Genomic DNA, 20,186 nt, shown 5'->3' with positions numbered 1-20,186 from the left:
TTAAACTTATGTCGTAGAACTTCATTATCTTTATCCGTTATATTTCCTTCTCTTTCAACAATAACTTGAAACAATGAAATAATTTACACATGGATCCATAAAGTTTATGATTTCATGATTTCATGTTCATTCAACGTCTACATCTAGTTAAGTTTCCAGTTTCACTTGTTAAAACCTCATTGATGTTCCCGATAAATCCCGTGCTTTAATATGTTTAATCAAATAAGTCAATGTTTTTGTTTTTCGCACCAATCACCACGCGAGTATACAAATAATGTTGTGTGATTTACTTGTGTTGTATGATGTTGAAATAAAATGGCGCCAAAATAAATTCGCCGCCATATTTGTTGATGAATACAATAGTGTTACAATGTTATATATTTTATCCAACTTATCCGATGATTTTCTTTAGAGATTACTTAGATAATTTTAAAGAATTTTATATACATCTTATATATCTTAATATTTTTCATTGTTTGCTTTTTTTATATTTATATATTTATCATTTTTAAAAAAAATTTTTTCCCGCCCATTTTTTTTTTTTTATTTTCTACTAACTTTATTTTGAAAATCTCTTTTTTTTTTAAATTACGGAGTGTCACCGTCAAGCCTTGTTCATGTCACAAATATTCATTTATTTCCTTTTTACTAATAAATTAATTTTTTTTTTTAAAGTTATTGTTCATTGTTAAATTACAGTAATAAAGTGGCATTGTTTCAAATACAGTTAAAATGTTATTCCGGTCATCATCTTTGTACTTTAGTCCTTGTCTTTGAACCTTTCTTACCTTATCTAAACTCTGTCAAAAAAAAAAAAATAAAATAATTTGGTTACTGCATGTTAATAATTTATTTTAGGCAGGGGTCAAATTTTCGTATCTAATTAAAATGTAATATAAAATTATGTTAATCAATTTCTTATCTCAGAATTATTTGTTACATTTAAATTTTTTACTTTTAATTCTGCCCAAAAAATAATGTATCCTATTTCATAAATTCATTAAATTCATTAAAGTTTGTTAATATCTTAGAATTAATATTCCTATTATATATTATATTTTATGGATTATTAAAGACTACTATTTGTACTGTCAAATTATATAAATATTCTGTCAGATGAAAAACTTTTATGTAATGGCCATTATATTCATATTCAATTATAAAAAATATTTATAAAATAAAATTTAAACTATAAATTCTAAAACCTAAACTATTTTTAAACTATTATAAATTTATATAAAAAAATTTTTTAAAATAACTAATATAATACAAATTTTAAATAATTTGTTATAATAGATAAAAAATTATATAATTACATACAAAATAATACAAATATATATCCAGATATCTATCTAATATGTAACAATTATTATAATAATTAATATATTAATATATATTAAAAATTAAAAAAATAAATAATGTTTAATAGATTAATGATATAGTAAAAGAATTATTTATTTTTATATTTTAAGAATATTAAAATACTACCAAAAGTAATTATTATTATTTTTTACTGGCGGTTTTCAGTTTTCATTTATTCAATTTTCTAAATTTTATAAGATTATAAATATTAAATTAAATAATTAACTATATATATTAATAAACAGTTATTTTATTTATATAAATTTGTCTAAAATTAAAAGGCTATTTTTTTAGATAATTTTTAAAAAACAAATTCTATTTGTACTATACAAAGTATTCAAAATACAGGTTTTCAAATAAGTAAATTGTCTATGCTGATTATTTAATATTAGGCAGAATTAAATTTAACAAAAAAAACAAAGAATTTGTAAATACATATATTATATATTTTTTTTAAAAATTAATTTTTTTTTATATAACTTTTAATAAAGTCATATAATACATACATACATATAGTATGAAATCTATAAATATCTCATATAAATTAAAATTTTTTTTTAAAAAAAATGCAAAATTTTAATTTTTAATTTTTTTACTTTACTATTTTTTTTTTTTTTGATAAAAATTTCAAAATCTTTATTATAATTAATATTAAATCAATATTTATTAACATATTTACTTTTTTTTTTTTTTTCTTTATAAAGGTCCCTTTCGAAGGAAAAGACTAACCTGTCACCTTGAGATCAGAGGTGATTATTAACATATTTACTAAAATTTTTGTAATTAATATTAGTTAAAATTATAAATTGGCATTTTAAAATCTACCAAATTGTAATTTTTAACTAAAATTAAAACCAAAAATTTCATAAAAAAAAAAATTTATTTTAAGTAATAAAATATTATTAAAAATTATAAAAAATATTGATTTTATTAAAATATACTATTAGTAGTAACATTATTTAACATTATAGTATTTTTACAAAAATTATAATTTAAATTAATTTAATTAAAATTACTTAACATTCTTAAAAATAAGTAAAAAAAATTTAATTAGTATTATTTTATTTTTTTTTTATACTGTAAATATTATAAATACTGCAAAATAAAAAAAATTTAAAACTTAAATAAAATATATATTGTAATATTTAAGTATTATAATATAAAATATAATTATTATATTAATTGGTATCCATGAATAAGTGTAGTGAAAACGATAATAAAATTTGACGGAAATTTATTAATTAAAAGCCGCATTTCCGAATGTGGGGTTGTTCATGAATTTCTCTAGCCAAATATTTAAATAACGCCATTTTGCTTTAATGAAATAGTTTTCCACAGTTTTCTCACCAATCTCATGCAAAAAAAACCATAATGTAACATTGGAAAAAAGTCTAATTTCTAAAGATGACGAGATTTGAAAAATAAAAAACTAGTTTTAATCAAATACAAGTATCACTTGTATAATGAGTGTAAAAAAGTCTTGAATTTGTCGGTTTAGAAGTTATTACAGCATAGTTTACTAATAAAATATATCAAAAATAAAGCAATATGCATGAAAGTTTAGTGAAATATAAAAATATTTCCATAATTTGTACTTTTAAAACCTTAGTTTACCTAATAACATAGTAAATGCCGCGTGCTTCTAAGGTAAACTTTGTCAAAAAAAAGTTTTACACTTTGTAGCTTTGAAAAATAAAAGTGTGACATTTACTTTATTGTTTGTGTTATTTTTAGTAAACTATGCTTTATAGTTTTTGTTACATCGAAATCATTAAAGTCGGCGTATTACGACAAATTAGTATATGATTTGCGTCAAATTTTATATGTAATTTCTCTAGTTAACTCGCGGATCGTCAATTAATAATTATTAGTTTAACAAATTATTAATTATTTTTAAAATTTTTTTTTTTAATATTATTAGTTTTAATAAAAAATATATATATACTAAAAAATGGAAATTATTGTAATTCTAAAGTAAGTTATAAATAAATCTTTATCTTATTTATCTGATGTATTATAAATTTATTTTGATCATAAAATAAGATAATAATAACCTAATACCCAGATACTAGAGATTAGAATCGATTCTAAAATTGATTACGATTAATCGTTTCTCAAAATTTTCTATTCAAAATATTTTAAAATTTCCAAATATATAACTATTAATGTTTAGCCTTATTTTAGAAAATTTTATTCTAAAACCAAAAAAATAGTTTTATATATTATTACAGAACCTCGCTTACTTCTAATAAAGGTCTCTGGAAAAAATTTCAAATTTACTATGTAGTAATTTTATCTTACTCCAATTCTTAATATTATTGGTTAATTGATTTAAAAGGAAAAAAATCATAATAATGCAGTGTAACATTTTCTTTTTTAAATATAATTTATCTATTTATAGTAGAATTATTAAAATTTTTTTCTTAGTGATTTTACCTTAGAGTTATGGTGACCTTTATTATAAGTAGGCAGAGTTTTATTATTACTTAAAAAAATGTAAATTTAATAATAATGTAGATTTGCCTATTTATCACATAAATAAATATTATTAAAGAATATTAAAAGAAATAAATACTATAATAATTAAGCAAATATGTAAAGTAATTAAATACTATATTATTAATATTTTTAGCTATTAATAATTAATAGATAAGTATAATATAATTAATGAATATATATAGAAAGCTGGTAATTGTAGCTTTCTTATTATTATTCAAATGTAATTATTTTACAAAAAATATAAAGATTTGCAATCTTTAAATGCTAATGCATAGCAAAGAAAAATCTTATCTAATACAATTTTAAAAAAGAATACTACAACTGAAAAATATTTCAAAGTTTATATCAAAAATAAATATTCTATAATTAGCTTAAACTTTACATTATTCTATCTAAATCTTATTATAATATATAATCTATTTTAAAAACATGTTAAATAAAATGATAAAAAACTTCACAAAATTAATTTTAAATTTAATGATTAGAATATTTTGCATAATATATTCAGTATAATAACATTTCTAAAGAAAAAATTTTTTATGTTAATGTGCTAGAATATTTAAAATATTTATATAATAAATGAATTAAATAAAAAAATGTATTACTTTTTTAAAATAAAAAAAAAATATCTGATAATAAGTTTAATAAATAAAAATTTATTATTATTAGAAGTAATTGAGTAGATTTTAGTAAATATAAAGAAAAAAATTATGTCAGCCTTAATAAAAAGTATGAATTTATAGTAAAATATGATTTGACTAGATATATATGAATACATTTTATTATGAAAAATAATACCATATTTTGCTGATATTAAGCATCCCCCCCAAAAATAAGCATTCTCACATTTTAAATAATACCAAAAATAAGCACCCTATCAGAAAATCAGCCAAAATGGTTCACAATAATATTTATCACTGTTTAATTACAAATAACGGTTTCACAAATTATTTATTAATAGTGGCTTAGTTATAAAATTTACATCACGAATTATTTACACCCAATCATTTTTGTTAAAATCAACAAATTTGCTATTATGCATGGCAAAATTTAACTCAATTTCGAAAAAAGGATCATCTTTCAAGATGATCGTTTCAAATCTTTAAAGTATGATAAAGAGCTGCAAATAATCATGTATTTTTCCTAAGAAAATTTCCGAAATTTTCGGAATTCCGTGCAATCCGAAAGTAAATAATTTTACCCCTGAGAATCACCCTTTTTGGATTTAAACTGTGGCTTCGCGTATAGACATTTAATTAACCAAATAAACAGTTTAAATAAAAAAAGCTGTACAACATTTTTTTTTCTTTCGTACGATATGAAGTAAAAAAAAAAAAATTTCGGTCATGAGTTATTTACTTTTATTTAGTTTTATATATATTTAAATACAAAATTTTATTATTGCCATTACTCTTATGTTTTTTTACGTAATTTAGTGTTTCTGCTGACACCTTAATTTATTTGTCTGGGCGAAATGTTCATTCTAAGGTATGGTTCTTTTTATTTGACGCGTCTCAATTTATTTTTATTATTTTATATTAGAATTTTGTTTGTTTATTGGAGATCAGAAAATTGTTAATTTAATAAAGTATATGTACAATTAGTCTTAATAAAGACTTAGTCATTTATTTTATTAATGCAACGCAACAAAAAAAATATTGTAATAAACGTTATCTCAAAAATTCTAGATAATTTCTCTATTTAAATTCTCTTGATTTTCCTTCTTTTCCAACTCTTTATCAATCCAGTTGTTAATTGCCGTTATTGTTCTATCACATTTAGGAATATCAATACCATTGTACAAACGAGATACCATAGACTGATTAAAACCGATATTTTGTGTTGAAATTTCTCGTATTTCACGAGCTATTCTGTATTGACTTGGGGAATCAGTATTTTTTCTATAATCCATAACTATTTTAAAATTTTTTATTATTCTTGATTCTTCATTTGTAAAAGTTCGTTTCTTTTTGGGTTGCCATTGCTCGTTCAATTCATTTTGATCTTGATTCTGTTGGCCAAAACTAGATTATATAATTATTTAGTATCAGAATAATTATTTTATTATCATTATTATTAAATAAGATGCAAAACTTTTACCTTCTACACATTAACCTCTCAGCAATTAAGTTTTGTGTTGATTTTAAGGTTTGAGTACGAACATAAATATATTCATCAATTGGGAGATTTTTTTTACCAATATCAAAATTTTTAACTATATTATTTTCTACCTCAACAGTCGCTGTTGTACGCCTGGTTCTGTTTTTTATTGCTGGAATTAAGTTACTCCACAAAATAATTGTTTTCCACCAAAATCTTTCTAGATAATTCTTTAAATTGATACTATAGAAAGGATTTATAATTGATTGTGTTGTTATATCTAGTTGTACATTAATATTTATACCCAGTTGTAATATCAATAGTTCGTAACTATTATAATTTTGTATGATTTTTAATAAAGGATCGCCCATAATAGTATACGTCCAAGTATTATTTATTTTGTCAGAATTTAGTGGTAAATTTTGTGGATATACTGCTAAATCTAGATCTTCGAGATTCTGATTTGATTCAAAATCTATACTTGGCAAATCATGTAAACTTATTTCACCAAAATTGTCACGAAATCTATTTTTTTTAATTAACGACACCCTTTTATTAATTAATTCTAAATTTTTTTGTATCATCAACCATTCCCATCTATCTATTTCATTTTCTATTTCATCAATATTCTCTTTTACTCTTACTGAATTCCATACTCGCATAGCAAATTTTGCTAAAATTTCTCTACTACCACCTTCTTCAATTGTAAATTTCTTTGATCTAATGTGATGGCGCACTGCCCTTATAGCATGACCATAACACCATCCAACCAATACTTTTGAACTATCAAATTCTTCATTTGTTATAATAGTATTAATAATTCTATTAAAATATTGTTCTGGAGTTTCATTATTATATTCTTTTAATACTGCAACCAGTAAATTACGTGCACAATCAGTATTTATTAAGTAGGGAACTGAATTAGAATTAAATAATTGTAATTCTTTTTGTCGGTAAATGTGTAAATAATGCTGAAGATTATTAGCAGATAGATCATTAGTTACAAGTTCAAATACATCTACTGGAGGCGCATCTGATTTTTTACCTAATAATGGCATTGTAAAAAATGCATTCAAGATTCTCTTGTAATTTTCTGTAGTATTATTTATACTTGTGAGACAATATGGAATTGACTTTACTAATTGTCCCGTATAATCTAGAAAAATTCCTGGATTTTCAGCATACGATCATGATAGTAAACAATTGCAGCTTCATTAAATATTGGTATTGATAATGGTTGAGTTTGAATAGGTTCTTGAATAAAGCCCCATATCCGGCGTTTAACTGCAGATTTTGAACCATTTATTCTAAGAAATTCATCTTTTTCTTTTCTGTTAATATCTAAAATTGCTGCATGAAGTCGTTCACATAAATTATAACCTAGCTGTTTGTTTGTTTTTTTAGCCGAATTGATCATCCTTGCAGAATTGGCTGATGGTATACCTTGTCGATTACCAGTATATCTAATTTCACTTTTAACAGTTGATAAAATTTGCTTTCGAATATTACGAGGTGATTTACAATCAAATTCCATTAATTTCTGTCTAGATAACCCACGACATTGTCCAAATGTTTTTCCTTCTAAGTGCTTACATTGGTTTTTATTAAGTGAAAATATTACAGAAATATTGACTAAATTTTCAGAACTAATTAAATCAAGTTTATTAATTGCTATTTTAAACGTAACCTTTTCATTTATATTACATCCACCACAATAACAATACTTTGTTAGAATTTTGTTTGATTCATATGTTTTTTTAACAGTTATGGATATTTGTGGTGGGAATTCTGACTGTTTTCTGAGTAATTCAACCAAATAATAATTGCTAACTTGCCACGACCTCCAATAATAATTGGGTTCTTGATCATCAATAACGCATAAAATTAATTTATCTAATGCATCTTTTCGAGTAATTGTAAATTGAAAATCTTTAGCTTCTTGATAAATTAAATAGCCATTAATATTTTCAACATTAGGTATAAATGAACTATCAATACCCATAAATAATCCTGCTAAGTTTTGATTTTGTTTTCTTTTATCATTTTCAATAACGGGTTGCAATTGATGATCATTCTTGATAGAGGATTGATAATTATCATCATCATCATTATATACCGATTGGAAATTATAATTATAATCTTCACACTTAATTTCATCATAAACAGGCTTCTTTGTCTTTAGCGATAGATAAACAATTTTGCATAACAAGTAATTCATCATCTTTAACGATAGATAAATCAATAAAATTATTTTGTGAGAATGGTAAGTCTTGTATAAAATTATTTTTTTCTTTTAAAAACTGGTACGAAATGATTTGCTTGGTAAGTCATTTGAAATTGTTTTGCGGAACAGGAACTCCACATAATAATACATTTAGGCAAATCTTTCGTATTTTGTCTTGGTAAAATTATGCGATTATAAATCTGGTTCATAAATTTATTATTCGTATTTGGAAAAAGAGACTCAATTGGTCTATGTAATACCGATGCTAGTCCAAAAAATGCTATCATAGAATTCCAGGAATTTGGTTTACACATCAATTTTAATTCTGAAATATATTCGCTCTCTTTCTTAAAACCATAATTATTATTTATAATTCTACTATTTCCACTATTCAATGCTTCTTCCCGATAAATAATATCCTGTTCAAAAATTTTTTGTTGCAAATAAAATTGGGAGTGTATCATTAATTCAACCATTACAGCTAATCGCAACTGAATATTAAAATTTTCATTTCCAAATACAATTAAAGAAGCACTATTAAAAAAGCAGTTTCCATCGGGAGTTGATCTTATACAAACACAATCTTTATATTTTTCTGGGAGCAATTTCATTGCTTCGTAATCTTGCTTATCATCATCCCACTCTTCATTAATATCAAAACTATTGGGTAATATATCAGCGCTATCAAATTGAACGCCATAATTAATAACCTCGCTAAGTGTAATATCATTTCTATCAAGAAAATTAAAAATAGTGTGTAAAGTATTTGTAGCAGTAATAGATTCCATTTTATTTGGTTTATATAAAAATATTCGAACGATAGTAAATACAGTAAATTTGTAAAATAAATTTACAAAGTTTTACGAAGTTAAAAATTTTTTGCATTAGAAATTTATCATATTTATAGTATAGCGCTATAAACTTTAAAAGCAGGTTTTATTTAGGTACAAAAATAAATCTTTAGATTTGTTATTTTAACATATTACGAAATATTAAAAAAAAGTAAATTCACATTTTTTTCATTACGTTAAAAAAGTAAATTGACATTTTTTCATTGCGTCATGAAAAGCAAATCAAGATAAATTAGCATGCTACAAAGTATTAAAAAAAAGTAATTTCATAGTATTACCTCCTTTTCCTTAGTTATCGTAAAATCTACTTTCTCACGAAAGGAATGTGGTCTGTGTGTATTTATTTTAACAATATAATAGATATTTGATAAACATAAACATACAAGCCACAGTTTAAATCCAAAAAGGGTGATTCTCAGGGGTAAAATTATTTACTTTCGGATTGCACGGAATTCCGAAAATTTCGGAAATTTTCTTAGGAAAAATACATGATTATGAGCTGCAATTAATACTTTAATTTTTAAAAAAAATTCAATTTAAAAATACTTGGCTTGTAGCCTTGCTGTATCAACCAAATTTTCATGTACTTCGATCACAAGTTCCTCGTCTCCTTCTTTGATAATTTCATTAACATCATTATTCTCTATATCTTCCAATTCATTCAAGAATTCGATATTCCACATTTTTTAAAAGACCGAATAATTACTTCATCAGAGATGTTATTCCACAAACGTTTTACCTACCCACAAACTTCACTCAATCTAGCACGTCACAGGTTTCCAGCCGCGATTTGTCTAGCACCACCATTTGCTATCCATAAGTGCCACTCCCTATGAAAATTGTCTTTAAACGACTTATTTATTACTACATCTAGAGGTTAACAAATACTTGTCAATCCTCCTGAAATCACCGCTAAATCGAAACTATTTTCACAAAACTTCTTTTTCACAGACTCTTCCAAATGGCCCCTAAAGGAATAGTATACCATCATTTTTGGAAGCTCGGTTTTATCAACTTCCTCAACAAGGTAATCAATATAATTTTTTCATTATATTTGCATCTATCCAACTGTTCTCTTGAAACCAAACTATAATGCCATCAGGAAATTGTTCACCACGAGGTTTCCTCTTTCCTTTAAAAATACAGATCAGAGGTAACTTGCTTCCATCTGTAATGAAGAATTAATCATTAACCAGTACAATCCTTTGATTTTACTGACAATTTAAGAGAATCTTTTAAATTTTCATGTAAAATCAGGTAAAAAAATGAAACTTGCCGGCAGCGCAAATTAAGACAATGGTAAAGCAATTTTTTTCGTTACTTGTTCCACGAATATGAACCGTCTTATTACCTATTGCGTTAATAGTGAAATTTCTCACCATATCAAACCAAACTGGAGTCTCGTCCATATTGAAAATATTACTAAATTTGAAAGACTTTTGAATTCTAAGGCGGGTGACGAATTGCTAAAATTTTTCCAATAATTCTTCAGTTTGCTTCAGAAGTTTTTGGGAGATTTTTATACGTCGACGCAAAGACAATTTGTACCTTTTCATGAACAAGGTTAACTAACGAAATGATGCCTTAAACTTTTCTGTAGAATTACCGTAAAGCGCAATCATTTCTGGTTCTTCCAAAATGTTAAACATGGTAATTTTTGCAGTTGTATAGGTCACAGCTAATCCCTGCTTTCACTGTTCAATAATCCAGTTATATAATTTCTTTTCAGCTTCAGGATAAAAAGCTTTTCAGCCAGAACTAACTTTCATGGTGTATCTCCTTGTCTCGGTTGTCCACTTTTCGCTAGCTTTGATCTAATGACCAACCATACTACTGTTAAGTTGAAAATGCCTTGCCGCTTCATTTCTTCCGTTTGACTTAGCGTAAGCTACAACTTGTTTTTTCTGCTTGATAGAGTATGAACTGCGTTTGCTTGTGGAAGCTTTTTTACGTTTAGATTGTCTACATTTGGTGGCTAGTTTAGCTTGTTCATATTTGGCGGCTAGTCTAACTCGTTTACGTTTTACAGCTAGTTTATCTTGTTCATATTTGGCAGCTTGTCTAACTCGTCTACATTTGGTGGTTTTAGCAACCATGATTTTAATAGGTACGCGTTATCTCACATTACAAGGAGTACCGGGAGCAATGCAAGTATCATACCATATTTAATTTGTTGCACAAACGATCATAGTTACTAGCACAAGAAAAGTACCCCAAAACTAAGCACCCCTATAGCAAAAAAAGGGTGCTTATTTACCGCCAAATACGGTAAATCTCTTTTTTTTATATAAACTTACTAGAAATATTATATTAACTGGATAAAGAAATATTAAACTTACCATAAATTTCATTTAAAAGTAAAGATTTTCAGATAAAATATAAGGATACAAATTCTTTATATCTATTATCTAGTTTGTCTAAAAGAATACTAATATAATAAAATATATGAATAATAATAAGTTTTTATTTAAAAAGTAGAAACTGTAAAATAAAAACATTCTACTCTTTTTTGCAAAATAGAAAAGCATATTATAAATGAATCTATATAAAGATAAATAATACATATATTAGAGCTCCAAATAGGTCAGCCAAATTCAGGTAACCTGACCTGACCTGAAATTCAGGTCAGGTATGAGATTTTTGAAAAAAATTCAGGTCAGGTATGAAGATTGACCTGACCTAATTGACCTGTTGACCTGAAACTATTGATTCTACTATATAATAAAAGTGAGTTGCGGTATTGCGATTCACTTTTTTATATAGATTCTATATAAAAAAAGTGAGTTGCGGTATTGCGATTCACTTTTTTATATAGATTCTATATAAAAAAAGTGAGTTGCGGTATTGCGATTCACTTTTTTATATTGATTTTATATAATAAAAGTGAGTTGCGATATTGCGATTCACTTTTTTATATTGATTTTATATAATAAAAGTGAGTTGCGATATCGCAACTCACTTTTTTTATATTAATTCTATATAAAAAAAGTGAATTGCAGTATTGGGATTCACTTTTTTATATGATTTTAATATAAAAATGTTGAATCGCAATATTTCGAGAAAAAAACGTTGCGAAAACGTTTTTTCATAATATTATATTAAAAAAATGTTTCGTAACGTTTTTTTTTTGATATTTCAATAATAACGTTGCGAAAACATTTTTTTCATAATGTTATATTAAAAAAAACGTTTTGCAATATTTTTTTTCAATATTTTAATAAAAAACGTTGCTAAAACGTTTTTTTTCATAATATTATATTAAAAAAAAAAGTTCAGGTTTCAGGTCAGGTCAGGTCAAACAGACAACCTGATATAACCTGACCTGACCTGACCCATTCAGAACTCTAAGCATCTCTTTAAGGTGTGAAACACTCAATTTAGAAAATTCGATTTCAACATTTCTATCGTCATAATATTTCTTGCCAATGTTTTCAGTGAAACTTTTTGCGGAAGCTTGTCCTAGAATCAAACAATGAAGTGACAACATCATTTTGTTCCTGTGAAGCGATTAGTTTTTACTTTATATACCTTTCTGAATACATTGTGACTATAGATTGATAGACTCTTGCATAAACTTTTGGTAGCTTGTAGTGACATATATAATATAGAGCATAGTAAAAAAAAATGATTAATTAGATTTTGATTCTCTGACAAATTCTCAGGGTATTTATTAAAAAAAGGTAATTAATATTACATCATTTTAGGTCACATGAGTGGCTGTACGCCCATTTGGGATTTGGGTATGTTTAAAGCCAGTGTTCGATCATGTGATGTATATGACCCGTATTGACTAATTAAAAATAAATTAATAAAGCGCAGTAACGCTCTATGATGTAAAGATTTTTCCTTTTTTCTTTACTCGTAGTTTGAAAGAAGTGTTAATGAAAAAATTATTGAAGTACGGACAAAACATTTCACAATTAAGGTATGAATGAAATATATTTTTTCACATTAGCAAGGAAGCGATTCAGAGCTTGCAGAGGCTAATATCTATTTTTTTTGCTCAGGACCTTATTAGGTAGGGAACACTGATAAACTTTCTACTTCACATATATTTTTCTTAGTTTTTCAATTTTTTTAAAAAAGTGCTAAGTAAAGATGAGTTTTACTAAGGCAAATGCTGTTAATTTATTTCTGAATCTGCATGTTCTATGCACAAATATCAATTTTAGGAACAAATGAAATTGGATTAGAGTTAGTGTTGGAATGTGATATAAATAGCTAATATGAACAAAACATCAACAGGCATTAGTATAGAAACTCTATTTCACTTTGTAAATAAGTTTATGTATTATCGAATTTTGTAATTTATTTTCTATATCAATAAAATAATAATTCTGATGAGGATATTACCTCATTTTTTATCTATACCATCTTGTATATAAAATATTATCAAACAAGCAATCCACTGATTAACTAAGAGAATTAAATGTCAAGCTCTTAGCTGAAATTGCCAAACTTAGGAAGGAGAATGCTGAGATTCCTGAACTAATGTTAAGGCTGAGAAAATAGACTTGAGATGGGAGCTTAAAGCCAGAAGCAATGAGATAGAGAAAACTATAGTGGATTATTAAGTTAAAGAGAAAAAGACTAATGCAGTTACCACTAAACTCGAATCTGAGATTAAAGCTGAGATAGCAAAATTAAGGTATGATATCAACGATAGCAAACCTTCTCTCAACCAGAGATGTAACTGGAGATAATAGTTATTTCTAAGAAAATGATTTCGGGAAATGAACATGATAAAAATACTATAGATTCAAATACTAACACAATAAATTCAAATACTAACGAAGCACCTTTTGGCAATATTCAAGATTTCAAGTGCCCGATTCTGTCTGCACTACTTTTTTGTATGCCAGGTTCATGGCGCGGCAATTTAAAAAAAAGGGCATTAAGGATTTTTTTCTTTGGCATAAAAGCTTTTAAACTTACAATGTAGTTGTAATTTCATCTGCTCTACTTAGGATTCGGAAAAAGAGTTTGAATGTCGATTTTGACTTTGCATATAAATTGATTTTACGTCATTTCCAAAATAGATTTAGCGAAAGAAAATATTTTTGTCAAATAAGTCGATAACGATATTTAAAACTGCCTTTGTCACTCTAAGTAAACTTGCAGAGCAGCAAAAATTACACATAACTAGTAACTTTTAATAGCAATTTATTTAGAAAAAAAATTTTCTTTTATGATTTTTGTTACGTCACAATCTAGTAAGCTGGGGTACAACCCTGACATACAAAAAATAAATGCTTACATACTATTTACAAGATGAAGCAGTTGTATTTTAGTGGATTTACATTAGTAAATAATGGCTTTACATTAAAGTAGATAGTTCGGTTAATTTATTTATACTCTTTGTTATATATTGATAGAATATTATTACTATTGTAAAGGGTTTCACCTAAGATAAAAATAAATAACCATTCAGATAAAATTATTATATCAAATTCACATTGTAAGGTAAGTTAATTTATACTTACCTTTGAATATTTAATACATTCGAAGTAAAATAGATTCTTGTCGAAATAATACCAAAGATAAAGTTTTATACTATTCTGATTCAATATTATCTAAATCATTTAAACATCTTTCTTATTCAATTTCAGTTTCAAATTAATAATTGTACTATCTTCAACCGGATCTTATTTTAAGAAAAAGAAAAAATAGAGTTCTTTTACCAATAAAAATGTACTGCATTTATTATGTATATGCGTGACAAATTTCTCTCTAATGTACATGATCAAATCGAGATTTAATCTGCTGTGTATTTTTGAGGGTTCGTAAAAATTTTTAAAATTGTCCGTAATACATGATTTACAGAACTTTAATTTTATAACTTTTTTTTTTGATTGCACTCTATTTTGTTAAAGATAAAATTTATTTTACTATGTTCTTTCACACGAACACTGGTAAAAAAATGGTCTATCCTACATATATCCTACACATATCTTACATATATCGGGTACTCAAAATGTAGAAAATCATACACGAATAATACACATATCATACACATGGGGTATCGGGTTACATATATATAGTATACCTATCAGATACCTGATATATGTATGATATATATATTAGTACCCGATATGTGTATGATATGTGTATTATTTGTGTATGATTTTCTACATTTTAAGTACCCAATATGTGTAAGATATGTGTAGGATAAATCATTTTTTTACCAGTGGAAACTTGCTTTTTTTTTCTCTTTTATTCTTTATATAATTTATTATTAAATTAATCATACTTTATATGGATATGGACTTTACATTTTTTTACATTATCATATTATGCATTGAATATTTCATTACATCAATCTTGATATATTGATCTCTCAGGACTCAGGTTGAATTTGGATTATCGAAAGCGCAAGTATCACTATCAAATAATGGATATTAGTATCAAACACATATTTGAGTAAATAGCAACAAAAACAATTTCTAACAATTGGATTGGTTTTATAAGTAATTTATTGGTGTTTTGACTGTTTCGTCTTTTTCAATTTAGAAAAAAAAAAAATGATTAAGGTTGAATGTATTTCTATTGGTTTAAATTTAATATTATATATATTATTGAATATTATTGGTTGAAAAAATCTCATCTGAGGTAAGGATTGATAAATGTAGGAAATAGCCCTTGCACATTATAATATTTTCTGAATATTGACAAGTGTTAAATTTTTTTACGTAGATGAAGGGAACGATTTTTTAAATTTATCATTCAAAGCGGAAGACTCTGAATATAAAAATGTCCGATTACAAAAAGAAATTTTTTTAAAAACATCGTACCTTAATTAAACCGTCACGTTCACAAGTTTTATGGATCATTACAATGTTTTTCGCTACAGCCTACAGACTATTCACAGACGATGATGAAATTGATGTTAAAGAAGTGGTCAATATTCTGGTATTGAATCGTAGGAAAGAATAATAGTTGTTGAACGGTTGATTATTTTATTTATCTTGTTGAGAATAATATTGACTTTTTCATTGTGAAATGATGAAACTACAATTTACTAATTTTCACATTTTCACAAGATTTATTAATGTTGAGTGTTTGAAAGTCAGGCTTGATTTGAGCCAAATCATCAGTGTTTATGATCTTATCATGAATTGAAATAGAAATTTTCGTGAAATGAATCTAAATTTTATATACACTTGTAAATTTTTGAGACCTTTTTTTTTTTATGTTAATTGATAGTTATTTATATAAAACAAGAAATCTTTTTTTTTAAATTTTATTATTAAGTACAAAATTTTCTAGAAAGGATGTAAAATTACAAAAAAAAAGGTCAACTCTTTTTTTTAAAAATTAATATAAATACATAATAAAAATAAAGAAAATAAAGAAAAAAAAATAGGGTAGAATAATAAAACCGAAAATAATAAAAAGAATTTAATTATTAAGGGATATGATGATAAAATATTTGTAGAATTCAACTAGAATTCTTTTATAATTCACCATCATCTCCTTCAGCACTGTTGCCATTATCGGTAACATTTTTAGGAACTTTATCATCAGGATCGTATGCTTCAATTTCACCATCTCCATCTGAAGAGACAGGAATTGAATCTGATTGTAAAGTTGTTTGATTTTTTTCTTCACGCTTAACAAAGGAAACTAAAATATTGATAAATCAAAAATATTAATATAAAGAACTATTATTTAATAATAATTTTAGTTATATGTATTTACTTCTTCGATGTACGTAGTTCAATTGTCATCGCTAAAGACTCTTCAGAGTCACTAAAATCGTCAGGTGACAAATCATCTAAAAATCAATTCTAATGACTTCAATATTAATAACACTTGAAAAAAAAAAATATTGTACTCTCAATACCTTGTATTTGATTCTTGTTAGTTGAGTCCGTGGAGTTATTTCTTTCCAGAGAAGGGTTTTGATCAGTTTTAACAGATGTATTACGAGTTTTGGTAATGTTCATTTTCACGTTACAAGATGAAATTTCGTATTCACGGCTCTAAGTCTGATTGTCTTGCGTACGGATAATCATACAGTACATGTATAAATCATGGAACGGTAGATGAGTAAAATTTGGCGCAGTAAATCTCTCTCATCATGCGCATCGATGGGAAGAATTTTTGTTAGAAAAAAAAATGCGAATCAACTCTTATATGTAATGGAGACCATAAAGAACTTATCGTCTCAAATGCTGGAATGCTCTTCAGGGTAATGTTAGAAATATATTTTTTATTATATATATATATTACGTATTAACTCTGTAAAATTTACATCCCTCGCAAGAAACGTCATTTTAAATAAGATACATCGGGACAATAATGTACTAATATTAATAACTATTAATTAATGATAATTATAAAATAAATTGTTTTTACTATATCAGATATATATTTATATATTTTAATCATTATTCTGATTTCTGAAAGCCCTTTAAAGTGAAAGTATTAAGAGACAATCTTTTTACAATTTTTTCCTTCTTAGATGTGGACGTGTCCGAAGTAGGTACTTCTTTTATGGTATAATCCTTATCCAAAGTAATAGAATCAGTATTTTCTTGAAAATCATCTGTTAATTTTGGTTCAAAACTTGTATCTTTAAATGAAAGATGTCGTAACATAGATCCTCGTTTCTATTAAAAATGAATGAATAAATTAATTATTTCAAAAAAGTGATCAATCAAATCTTGATAATTTTTAAATTACCTTTTTAACAGTGAAAATTTTCTTGTCAAGAATACATTTTGAAATGTAATGAGCTATATTCATCGTTGTCATCTATAAAATAATTATATTAATAATTTTTAACTTATTTGAAAATGATCTATTTACTTTTTAACATACCATTGAAGGTACTCCGGTCGCAGTAGGAAGTACACTTGAGTCGGCTACGTAGAGATTCTCAACTTCCCATGCTTCACCCACGGGATTTACTGCGGATTTATTTGGATCATCTCCCATACGGCTAAAAAAAAAATGAGAATTTTTTTTTAAAAAAATGAAAATAAATTCATACTATATAAAAAAAAAAATATAAGATTGTATTACCAAGAACTCATTTGTTCTATAGTTCCAGTACAAGTTTGATATGTTGGAATACCAACTTTCTTGATTTTATTTAAGAATTGATCGAATTTAGGATCATTTAAAGGATTAACACCATTTTCTACGATATAATCATCAATTACAGTTTGACATGTTCCAATTTTTGTTGCACCAGCAGCAGCCAAAATTCTTACAGCAGTTAATAAACCAGCGACCATACTCTTGGAATCATGTTGAGAAAGTTTATATTCCAATCTTGGTTTACCATTCTCATCAGTTAATATTCTTCCACCTTCGCGATCACGTGTAATAACCATAAGAGGTACGATATTATTATATTCTAACATGAGTTGTTTATGTTGTAAATTGGATTTCCAAGGAAAATTTGCAAACATGAAACCTGGATGATGAGAACCTACGACAATTTTTGCACCATAATTTTCTCCATCAACATTTTCTGTAGCGTTAGAAATTGCGGACATAATAGTTCCAGAGTAAGTCTTAATTTCCTTGTTAGGGAAAACACCATAAACAGCAGCAATAGGATGAACGTGTAAATTTCTTCCAATATTTTTATTCTTTAATCCACTTCTTAATAATAAAGCAGGAGAATGAATTGCACCAGCAGAAACAACAACTCTTTTAGCATGTATTTTAACTCTTTTAATATTATTAATAATAACTTCAACACCCATAACTTTTTGAGATTTTCCATCTTTATCAATCAAAATTTTTTCAACATAACAATTTTTTAAAAATTTAGCATTATTAGATTTTGCTTCATTTAACCAAGTCATAGTAGCACTTTGTTTTTCTCCATATTTACAACCAAATGAGCACCAACCACATTGATGAGTAATTGAAGCAGTATTTTGTGGTATATTATCAGAATGTAGACCAAGTTTTTTACAACCATTAATTAAAGTTTGATTACTTTGATTATGAATAATATTAATAGTATTTGTACCAAGTCTTGCATTAATATATTTCATAGCATTACCATATTCATCTTCCATAAAATAAGGAAGACCAAAATTTTTTGCCCATTCTTCACGAACGAAATATTGTGGTTCCATAAAAGCTGACCAACCAATAGTAGTACCACCACCAAAATTAGAACCTGCTAAAACGTACATATTACTATCATCAGTAAGCATTCCACCAGATAATTCATATAATTTATCATAACCATCTTGTTGTTCAGTAGATAGATCACATTGATCATAATGATGACCTTTTTCAATTACCAAAACATTTTCCATTCTAGCCAATCTAGCAGCAACGACACTTCCACCAGCACCTGAACCAATAATAATAGTGTCAAATTCTTTGATATCCGAATCATGATCAGAAATTTCAAGAAAATTATATTTAGGGAAATTACGAGAAGAGAACCTTGAACCATTAGCTTCAGGATCAGCACCAGGATAACCGATAACAGGATTAAAATTATAAGGATTTAACCAAAAGGTAGCACAAATTAACATAGTAAAACTCTTATAAATTTTTCGAACGGAAGCGTATTGACTTGTACTCCATTTTATAAAAGTATGTTCTCTCTGTTTTTGAGTTAATTCATGAAAAGGTTTTTGAATACTTAAAATTTTACTATTTATTAAACTCTTCTTTGTTGAACTTAAATTTTTAAGAACAGAACTAATTTGTTTTAATTTATAAGGAGGGGCGGATTTTAACAAACGGTCAATTATTCTATCAGTAAAATTAATCTGTTGAGATAAATCAAATTTACCAAATTCTTTAACTTTTTCAGGAAATTTTTTTACAACCGAAGAATTCGTGTTGAGTAAAATCATAAGTTCTATCTCATTAAGTTCACCAATCAAAGTTCCACAAAATGCCCGAAGAACTTTAATTTGGTTTTCGGTTAAATGAAAATTTTCATAATTACCAATATCACTTGCTTCTTCTATATCATATTGATTTTGCGAACCACTTGATGATGAAGGTTTTCGATCCGACATCATGAAAAAAAAAAAGGTACGATAATTTTTTTTTGGTTTATTATAAATTTATATATATATATAATAATAATAATTTGGATTGACTGAAATAAATTCCATAATAAAAATTTAATCAAATCCTTAAAAAGAAAGATTTTACCATAT

The 20,186-nt window shown here is 25.7% G+C and overlaps 5 protein-coding genes across 5 annotated transcripts; all 5 read right to left on the bottom strand.

Annotated features, from left to right (window-relative positions):
- Positions 1-5,545: 5,545 nt before the first annotated feature.
- OCT59_016402 (uncharacterized protein) lies at positions 5,546-8,182 on the bottom strand (the record flags this gene model as incomplete). Its single annotated transcript, XM_066132453.1, has 3 exons — positions 5,546-5,885; positions 5,962-7,006; positions 7,147-8,182. 3 exons carry the CDS (start codon positions 8,180-8,182, stop codon positions 5,546-5,548), a joined length of 2,421 nt encoding a protein of 806 aa, XP_066003434.1.
- A 59-nt stretch (positions 8,183-8,241) lies between these two features.
- On the bottom strand, positions 8,242-8,973 carry OCT59_016401 (uncharacterized protein; the record flags this gene model as incomplete). The annotated part of the gene is made up of 1 exon (XM_066132452.1): positions 8,242-8,973. One exon carries the CDS (start codon positions 8,971-8,973, stop codon positions 8,242-8,244), a length of 732 nt encoding a protein of 243 aa, XP_066003433.1.
- A 1,877-nt stretch (positions 8,974-10,850) lies between these two features.
- On the bottom strand, positions 10,851-11,132 carry OCT59_016400 (uncharacterized protein; the record flags this gene model as incomplete). The annotated part of the gene is made up of 1 exon (XM_066132451.1): positions 10,851-11,132. One exon carries the CDS (start codon positions 11,130-11,132, stop codon positions 10,851-10,853), a length of 282 nt encoding a protein of 93 aa, XP_066003432.1.
- A 5,357-nt stretch (positions 11,133-16,489) lies between these two features.
- Positions 16,490-16,982, bottom strand: OCT59_016399 (uncharacterized protein; the record flags this gene model as incomplete). The annotated part of the gene is made up of 4 exons (XM_066132450.1): positions 16,490-16,590; positions 16,652-16,659; positions 16,735-16,810; positions 16,880-16,982. 4 exons carry the CDS (start codon positions 16,980-16,982, stop codon positions 16,490-16,492), a joined length of 288 nt encoding a protein of 95 aa, XP_066003431.1.
- Positions 16,983-17,426: 444 nt separating this feature from the next.
- Positions 17,427-20,042, bottom strand: OCT59_016398 (uncharacterized protein; the record flags this gene model as incomplete). The annotated part of the gene is made up of 4 exons (XM_025308994.2): positions 17,427-17,648; positions 17,722-17,793; positions 17,860-17,980; positions 18,064-20,042. 4 exons carry the CDS (start codon positions 20,040-20,042, stop codon positions 17,427-17,429), a joined length of 2,394 nt encoding a protein of 797 aa, XP_025187502.2.
- Between the last annotated feature and the right edge of the window lie 144 nt (positions 20,043-20,186).

Source organism: Rhizophagus irregularis, chromosome 24 (genome assembly GCF_026210795.1).
Source record: "Rhizophagus irregularis chromosome 24, complete sequence".
NCBI classification, from domain to species: domain Eukaryota; kingdom Fungi; phylum Glomeromycota; class Glomeromycetes; order Glomerales; family Glomeraceae; genus Rhizophagus; species Rhizophagus irregularis.
The sequence above is the reverse complement of the archived record's forward strand: the minus strand, read 5'-3'. Positions and strand labels throughout refer to the sequence as shown.